This window comes from Anneissia japonica, unplaced genomic scaffold, assembly GCF_011630105.1.
Source record: "Anneissia japonica isolate Jap-2015-1 unplaced genomic scaffold, ASM1163010v1 scaffold287980_len571666_cov165, whole genome shotgun sequence".
NCBI lineage: Eukaryota > Metazoa > Echinodermata > Crinoidea > Comatulida > Comatulidae > Anneissia > Anneissia japonica.
This window is the reverse complement of record NW_022720008.1, coordinates 14,730-24,266: the sequence shown is the minus strand read 5'-3', so window position 1 is coordinate 24,266 and position 9,537 is coordinate 14,730. Positions and strand designations below refer to the sequence as shown.

At 36.1% G+C, this 9,537-nt stretch overlaps 1 protein-coding gene across 1 annotated transcript; it reads left to right on the top strand.

Annotated features, from left to right (window-relative positions):
• The first annotated feature begins 1,655 nt into the window (after window positions 1-1,655).
• Window positions 1,656-8,793, top strand: LOC117111149. Its single transcript, XM_033254019.1, has 3 exons — window positions 1,656-1,753; window positions 5,958-6,158; window positions 7,144-8,793. The coding sequence occupies exons 2-3, from the start codon at window positions 5,964-5,966 to the stop codon at window positions 8,791-8,793; spliced, it is 1,845 nt and encodes a 614-aa protein (XP_033109910.1). The 5' UTR covers window positions 1,656-1,753; window positions 5,958-5,963.
• The last annotated feature ends 744 nt before the right edge of the window (window positions 8,794-9,537 follow it).

Here is a 9,537-nt window from a genome sequence, read left to right as displayed (position 1 = left end):
ACTTCTACTGTACTCAATTTAAACATACATTGAAACTTGAATTGCACGTGTCTTTATTAAAAATATTTTTGTTTAACAAACACTCCTTAAAAACAACTTAAAAATGCTCAGATCGTCGACGGAACGCCAGGGGGATTCGCACCCCCCCAGAACCCCACCGGGGTTTGACTCTGGCCCCCGGCGGGAGCTCTGCTGGCTCCCCCAGCCCGCGTTTCAAATCACGCATTTTAAATATTCTGGGTTGGTAACTACGTAGCGCCGGCACTAAGACACACCGATGCCATGTATTGAAATAAAAAAACAATAGAATACAAACACAAAATGTTTCGTTATGCCATTTCTGATAGCGCTCCCCACTTACAATTTGGTGCCTCCCTCTTCAATTGTTTTTAAAATTCTGAATCCACCCCTGCTTTACCATAATTAAATAATAATGATCGAACATAACTTGCACAGCACTCATTATCGTTGTCAATGCATAGAGATAGACATATATTTATTTATTATTTATTTATTTATCTAGGGCCTATTACAAATTCGTTACAGTAAATTTAAAATAGGCCTGCATGTTGACATTCGTGTGCTTAATAAAACAGTTAAAAAGTGTAGAAATAAGGTTTGTTTGGAAACGGATGTCAAGAGAGAAAAAGAGTTCTGGGGCGGATGCAGGATTTGGCGGTAGGTGGTGCGTGAAAGTCCACGCCACCTCAGTCCCACCATGGTTGGGATTGAGTGCATAAAATTGTGATAATAATGGACCTCTCAGGCGCTGATCCAGAGTTTACCCTGACTTTCGCACAGATGGGGGTCCCAGAGTGGCGGGGCCATGAGAAAGAGAACGTAAACTAGAGGGCACTTATAGCACCTTTGTACTACACCAAGTACCACTAGTCAGTCGAGACTACATTAAACATGACACAAATATATATATATATATATCTTATGAAGCCCTTTACATTGCTTGGAGAAATCCGTCTCTGAACAAACAAACAACTCATTACAATATCACTCTCTATTTCTAATTATTCCTATATAATTGACTTTAATGCATATATTAAATTAACTTGCGTCTATGCAAATCCTGTTTTTAAAAAATGAAAATGTTATCTATTTTAATCTTATAAATCCTATATTATTATTAAGTTTATTTTTATGATAATTTTATCGACATAATTCATGTTTTCAATGTTAGTATGGTCAGGGAGTTGTTATTCAACTCCCTGGTATGGTTGATAAATAATATATAAAATACTAATAATGATAATAATAATAATAATACAATAATAATGATAATAATAATAATGAAGGTGCTCGAATAATGCTTTAATAAAGAATTAATAATGCTTCAATAATACTTCAATAGGCTTATTTGCGATAGTGTGAATAATGAGATATTTGTTTTTTAATTTATAGAAATATATAATAGGATACACCATTAATAATAATTCAGCATATTAAATCAACTTACGTCTATAAATGAAAAAACTGTTTTTTCCCCATAAAATGTTACCTATTTTATTCTGTTTCAAAAAATAAATTTTCCGACATCAGCGGAAAAACTCTTTGTGTCAATGGGCGTATGTACACCCCAATGGGTTTCATTCGGTCGGCGTAATAATTTCAACCTATTGCATTTCCTGGTGGGGATACATAACCGGACCACTTTTCTCGTTGCGGATTGAAATTACCTCGCTCTGTGCACCGTAACTCCTTGGAAATTTTTTAAAGCATCTTTATACGTTCAAATATATACGTAAGTCTGACTTCAATATTAAGTAACACTTAGAGAACCCGTTAAGTTAGAAGGGATACTCATGAGGTGCCTAACGTCATTGCCTTTAGAAAACGAAAACATTTCCGGCAAGAGTATTTAATTTCTACCCGCTCATTTTAACACTGTGCTACTGTATACCCCTCCGTCTTAGTAAGAAAAAGGAAAAAAATTCCTACCAGTGTGTACGGTCACAGGGATATTAATGTGGGTAGCAGCAATTACTAGTAGCCATCCTCAGACATTATAAGAAGAAAATTAAAAATAGACAGAATACAATTGAATAAACACGAAATAAAATTGTGAGGTCAGAGGTAGGTTCAAGTCGAATCAACTGGTAATTAGATACGTTAACATCTTGCGCGATGTAAGACTATATATAAACATGGAGGAATATTCCTCCATGATATAAAGATATAGGAGAGTGGTAATGGAAACAGTGACAGCTGCATATTGACGTCCATAACCTTTGACTCCTCTTCTCTTCTTTTAATGTACGAACTTTGTCAGTACAGTACACAGTAGCGTATTTGAGCAAGTTCATTTATAATGGGAGTGTGTGTGTGTGTGTGTGTGTGTGGATGCGTGTGTGTTTTATTTTATTGTTGTATGTATATCATTGTTTTTGAAATTGCTCTGTTAACAATAAATTGATATTACATTTTAAAAAAGTTTTTACCGCCAAAATGGCCACCATCTTGGGATTTTTGTGATGACGCTATCATTCCGATTAAATTTTTTAACGAGATTGAAGAGTAACTATTTAGCCAAGTTCTTGTTACATTTGATATACATAGCATATGTAAAAGTGACTAAAAACATACATTTATTTCCCCTACCCCATCTTAATTAATCCAGAATAGGATATTTTATGTCAAAATTTCAAAGTGCTATAAAAATAATTGCCCAAGCTCTAAGAATGGGGACACTATATGATATATTGATTCAGGAAAACCAAAAATAAATTTTCCTTTACTTTTTTTCCCTCTAATTTCCTACTGCACCCAGGCTAGTGTTCAACGAGGTCGCGATTCTTAGCTGAATATAATCCGTAATAACGAATTAGTAATTCGTATTTACGGATTACTAATTCGTAATAACGAATTAGTTAATTCGTAATTACGGATTAATAATTCGTAATTACGAATTAGTAATCCGTAATAACGAATAAACTAATTCGTTATTACGGATTAGTAATCCATAATTACGAATTAGTAAGGATTAATAATTCGTAATTACGAATTAGTAATCCGTAATAACGAATAAACTTATTCGTTATTACGGATTAGTAATCCGTAATTACGAATTAGTAATTCGTTATTACGGATTACGGAACATATACTTTATTGGCACTAATGGGCTTTCGTAAGAAGGCGCGTGGCGTACATATGACGAGTCCTTTTTGTTACGTCAGTCCATGGTTTTACCGTGGAGTAAATGGGGTGATGACCTCAAATGGATAGCTACCACATCCGAATCAACACAAAAAAAAATTTTCGTTTTTTTCGCCTTCGCTTCTGCTTCAATTTCAACAACGGCGTCCCATGTACATCACCCCCATGCCCCTACAGTCACGTGTGTCAACTCTGCCGTGCTAAAGCTACGATGCTTCAAACGACCCCGTAGCACGGTTTCCACCCAAGGAAATAGTAACAGCAAATCCACATCCAAGAACTTTAGTGTCAACAACTCAAACAAAGGAGACACTCCCTACACCCGTTAACTTGGAGGGCTACAATCCACAACGGCGAACTGAACTTGTCAAAGGTTTTCGATTTGCATTCAACCTCGGCTGCACATTACGCCCACCTCTAGGAGTATCTCAGAACCATAAAAGCACCCGAGAATACCCCAGGGTAATCCACAAGTATATTGCAAGGGCCTAGAAAGGGGCCGCATTGTTAGTCCATTTCATACACCTCCATTCGACAGTTTTGTTGTTTCTCCTCTAGGGGTAATTCCCAAGTCCTCCCCGGGTAAATTTAGAGTAATTCATGATCTGTCCTTCCCAAGGGGTAGCTCTGTCAACATAGTGCTCCTGAAAATCAGTTGGTAAAAATGTTTGTATCTTTTATTAGGCCTATTGTGGAATATGCGTGTCCTGTGTGGCATTCTTCTTTGACCGTTTGACTGTGCAGAAAAGATTTTGTCGAATTGTGTTAGGCCGGCGGTATACTTCTTGTACCGCCGCCCTAAAACGATTCAATCTGCATAAAGACTCGGTGATCGGAGATACAAACTGGTCTGTAAGTTTGGATTGACTATCCCCAGGGCGTTGCCTGAATATCCACCACCTCGTCGTAACATAGCAACTCGTATAAATTTGAGAAATAGCATTTATATCTAAATATGTGTGTAGAACCGAAATATTTAAGAAATCATCTTTGCCATTTATTGTTGACAACTGTTTATACTAAAGCTGCAATATTTCATATTTTTATATTCAAAATTATTTTCACTCAACTGTTTAGTACATATTAAATCAAATTGACATTCCCTTCCTCTATTTTTGTATTAGTTAAATTTTATCTCAATTTTGTAAATTTTAAAATTTTAATTGTAATTTTAATGTTTTTTCTTAATGATCTTTATTAGGAACCAATTTTATAGTAATTTTGTTTATTTGACTTGAATTTTTCATTGCTCATGAGCGTGTGGTCTTTTGTGATTGTTGCAATTTTTATCTTTGAAATTTTTATATTGAATACCTTTTGCATGTATATATACTGTGTTGTGCTTTTTTTGTGAATGTTGTTTGTCTTTGCTTAATTTTGTTAGATTGACCCTATTCAGTTCAATACTGCAATGTCAATTTTTGTTGTTTTTAATAATAAACCAGAATGATGAAGGTATACCAAGCGAACTTTCACAGGTTTCGTATACGATTCAATTGATACCATTACTTTGCTAGTTCAAAAATATGGTTCAGGTAGCCTTATGGCTATAGAAACTGACATTCAAGACGCTTTTCGCATCATTCCCATTAATCCACAAGACTATCCTCTCTTGGAATTTCAATGAGACAGTTTATTTTTTTACGACTGTTGTTTGCCGGTGGGAGCTAGCAGCTCTTGTAAGATCTTTGAAAAGTTTAGTGCTGCACTTCAATGGATTATGGGAAATAAATTTGGGTTTTGGGCAATGTCTCACTGGGCGATTTATTTTTCATCGGCCCTAAAAACTCCTCTATTGCGCTGATATGCTAGCACGTCTTATGTTTTTATGCAAAGAGATCAACGTTCCCATTAAATTAGATAAAACGGTTCCACCGAGACCTAAAATTACAATCTACGGAATCGAAGTCGACTCAGTTGCCATGCAGTGTCGTTTGCCCTTCGAGAAATTAAAAAAAAAAATAGAAACAAACTAACATGGGCGAAAGATCGCCGGGCCATGACACTTAGAAAACTACAGTCTCCTTCATTCGTTAAGTCCAGAGTGAAGGCAGCAATAGTTTTTTTTTGGACCTCAACCCCTCACGTTACTCTGGCCATAGTTTTCGAATTGTGGCTGGAACCTGGGCAGCAGAAATTAGGCGCCCCGAAGCGGAAATTCGCACTATGGAAGATGGAACTCACAAGCCTCCCGCAATTACATCCGTATGTCGCATATGTCGGTCTGAGATTTCAGCAATTAGCTGGGGCAATAAAACGCCGTGTAGTTCGCAAACACGCCTGTCAGCAGAGGGCTGGGGCAAAATTACACTCATAAACGTTTCATCTACAAATCGACCTGGTTACCCTGTTGTTACACCTTATACACTAACACAGGCCTTTTAGCATGGCTGGGGCAGCACGACAGACAATACAGTCCAAAAATAATTACGGGTACCCTGTTGTACCTCGCAACACTTATTTCAGATTCAGTGAGTTTACTTCACTGCGGCTGGCTGGGGCTACGTAGTGAAAACTATTTTCCTCGATATTGTACTTTTGCAAAATCCATTAAGCCTTTAAAATGCCTGTCAGCAGTGGGCTGGGGCAGTTTACAGTAACACTATGTATATTAACTTTTATTTTATTTTTGTATTTATGGCAATGTAATAAACATATTTACTAATCGGGTCTGGGAGTTTTCTTCACTGAAAACGTGCCTGATAGCTGATAAGCATATTAATCTATGGTTATATGTGGACAATATCGATCCTGAAACTAAAAGGAATTACTATTTTGAATCCTGTGAACAGGTTACGATGGATGTAGAACGTGGATGTTGCTGGCGATGTGAGATAAATAAAGCAAAGAAGAAATGTACTCATTGCAATATTGCTGAGTATTGTGGAACTATTTGTCTGGATCGTGACAAGATCAGACATCAAGTAGAATGCGACATGTGGAATAGAAACAAAGAGTGTGCCAGATGTAAAAAGAAACTTAAATGCTCATTGGTAAGAATTATTAGTTTTGTAACAAGACGTTTTATTTAAATATATGAGGCATGTTGTGGCAAAATGGCTAAGTTGTAGCAAAAATTGAAATTCAAGTTATTGGTATTTGTAGATACCTGAGTATGTGATCTTTAAAATGAGGGGTCATACATTCAAATTGGACATTTCAAGCCAAAGTTATTGGAAAGTGAAAGTACAGTACTCTTAGAGTATTATTATAAACAGGATTTTGAGTAATAGCCTTTCAAATTATTTGTGCATACAGTACATTGTTGAATAGAATGAACTATGAACAATAACGTTAAATAAACAATTTTTTAACCACTTCCAGAACTAATACGTTGGGACATGATTAATAATAATAAGACATTAAACTGTTGATCTATAGTGAAAAACAAATTTGGATTTTTAGGCAGTTTTGAGCTCCCATAGTTTATAGCTCATTTACTCAATACTGGACTGTGCGACAACTTAACCATTTCGCCACAACAGAGGGCTCGATTTAGTACTAGCCCGGCATACAATGTCTAGTAAAAACCGCTCCGGGCTAGCCTATTTACTCCTCATGTTGCCCGGTTGTCTAGTGGAGAATTAGCAAGAAAAACATTTTCTTAAAAAAAAAAACGGAACTTTCGAGACCATCCCTGCATAAGAGGTACCGCAGCCCAGAGAGTACACTGTAGGTAGCTTTCAGCTATTCACATGCGTGAGTGTTGAATTATTAAGATGATCCCCAAGTCATTCACCAACCAAAATATAAATTTCATGATATAAAAGAAGTGCAATAATAAAATTCGGAATTTTCCCAATGCTTTAATAGTAATTTTTCTTTAAGAAAATGACGATACGCTATTGTATAATGAGGAATTGTCCATTACAATGACCATAATAATATCATTTTTAAAATAAGAATTCTTCGAACCCAATTACCAAGGAATAGGCCTAACTGAAGAGTTAATGTTTTGCTTTTCTTTTTTTTTTGTAGTGTTCTGCATGCAAAGAAATCACTTATTGCAGTCGAGAATGTCAACTCAAACATTGGCCAACTCACAAAGCTGAATGCAAACAAATTCGCCAACAAGTGAAAACGTTGGCCGAAAGTCACAGATTCCATCTTCAGAATTTTAATAAAATGCATAGCATAGATGGTTTCCCTTACTTTTTCGGGAACACTCTAGCTATCGATGTACTGAAACTAGGCCTCAATGAAGCAGAACCATCTTTAAAAAATGTTGCTTCTCAACTTGCAAGAGATTACAACATCTTATTCGCTGGTGTTGGAGACTTGCGAAATCTTCTGCTAACAACAGCATCGCTTCCAAACAACTTCACTGGTAACATCAGGTTTACCCTAAACGACATCGATCCATTTGTTTTAGCAAGAGGTGTACTGTTTCTATATATGATGATAACTCGGAGCTCAAGAAAATATATTGAGGCCTCAATCACGAATATATGGTATTCGATTCAACTCCCGGATGAAGATTTCCATCTCCTGATGTCAGCCCTCAATGAACTTATAGAACACACTGTCGAAACGCTGAAGGGTAGAACAAACAATCTTTTGGATGTAGAGGACAAAGATTTTGAAATGATGAAAGAGGTTTGGGGAAAGTGGAGAGAAATGGAATGTGAGACTGGAAAGCATAATTCCATTCATTTGTCTGCTCAGAGATCTAGCATGTTTGACAGAGATCCCGGTTCATCCGATGGTATATCTACTTACATTCATATGATTCCGAAAGAGTATCGCGTATCTGCAAAAGAATACTTTGAAAAAGGATTGTTTTTACCAAAATATGTCCTTAAGAGAAGGGAGTTAAAATATGATAACCCTACCCTAACAGGACGCCCAAGGTTGGCAGATAAAGGTATGCATGTTCCAACAAGACCAAAATGTTATAACTTCGTCTACTGCATCCGAGCTGATATATTACCATTCAATGGTTGGGATTACATCCAGGCAAAAAGTGTATCGCAACCCAACTCAATCGTTGATCTATTCCATACGTACATTGCCAGCATTATAAAATCTGCATTAATATTTTTTGGAAGAAATATGATCTATTCAAAGCTCATTCTCAAAAATTGTACAGATCTTTTTAAGTTATCTAATGCTAAGCCAGAATTCGACCGCATTATGACGTCTAACATTGCAGATTTCACTAACATCAAAGTACTGCTATCATCAATGCGCCCTCTTCTGAGCACAACAAACAAACATGCCGTACTTGTTACGGAATTATTAAACTGGACATGCACGTGCCCAGAGGCAGATTTGGGGAATCCACAAAATTCATTCAAGGTACACCACTTAGGATTGTCAGATAAAATGGTAAAAGACACAGGGCGCCGTGAGCTTGCAAATATACTTCAAGGTATGAAAGATTACTATGACGACACTACATTGTTCACTCGTTACTTGCGCATTTTGTTTCTTGCGATAACGGATAAACCGTCAGTGAAAGAAGAGGTTCCATTCTTTCTAAAAGCTTTTGACAATATTGAAGGTTTCCGCCTGAGAGATTTCACAAAAGAACTTAATAAGGTAATGCCATTTCGATATCGGTTGAACACAAGACCATGTAATCAATGTACTGGATTTGAGAGAAACTTAGAATGGCAACTGGTTTAACTGTGAACTACCAACAGATTTGAAGCACACAATTTTTAACCCAAAAGATAAACAAAACGATGAAAATTTTGTGAGATACAACTTGGTGGGTAGCGAAAGGCCAGGTTGAAAAGGATGACAAAGAGCCTATAAATTAGTGTCTAACGAATCCTAAATATTTGTAATTATTTAAGCTAAGATAAGATTCATTTTCTGTGATCTAAGTAAACCCTACTCAGCACCTATTGAGTCTCGGCCACTTCAGACACAGGTAGGTGCCTCCTATCCTGATTAAAGTTAATAAAACTCACTGGCATGGAAATAAAATAGTAATGTTTTGTACAATACGATTAATTAGAAACAGACAATTGAGTCAGGCTTATGATTTTTATTGGCCTGACTGTTTGAATTTCAATTGTGTTAGTTTAAGTTCTTTGTTTTGTTTAGCATTAAGTAAAAAATTATATTTCAAAATTGTGTTCGTGTATGCTTAGTAAATTTAAGCTTGCTTTTTGTTTGTAAAAACTGGGTGTTTTTTTTGGATGCACCACTATTGCGTGTGTCACCGCTCTTAAGATGTTATTCCTAATAAATAAATTGATTGATTGATTGAGTCTTCTATAGGGCTTTAAAAACTGTAAGTGAAGGAGATTAACGAATGATTTGATTTTGATTTGATTTGATTTGATTTATTCGCATCTCATAAAAAATACAATCATTAAAACGATTCACTAAGTAAAAAGCATAAAATTCATTAGTTGAACA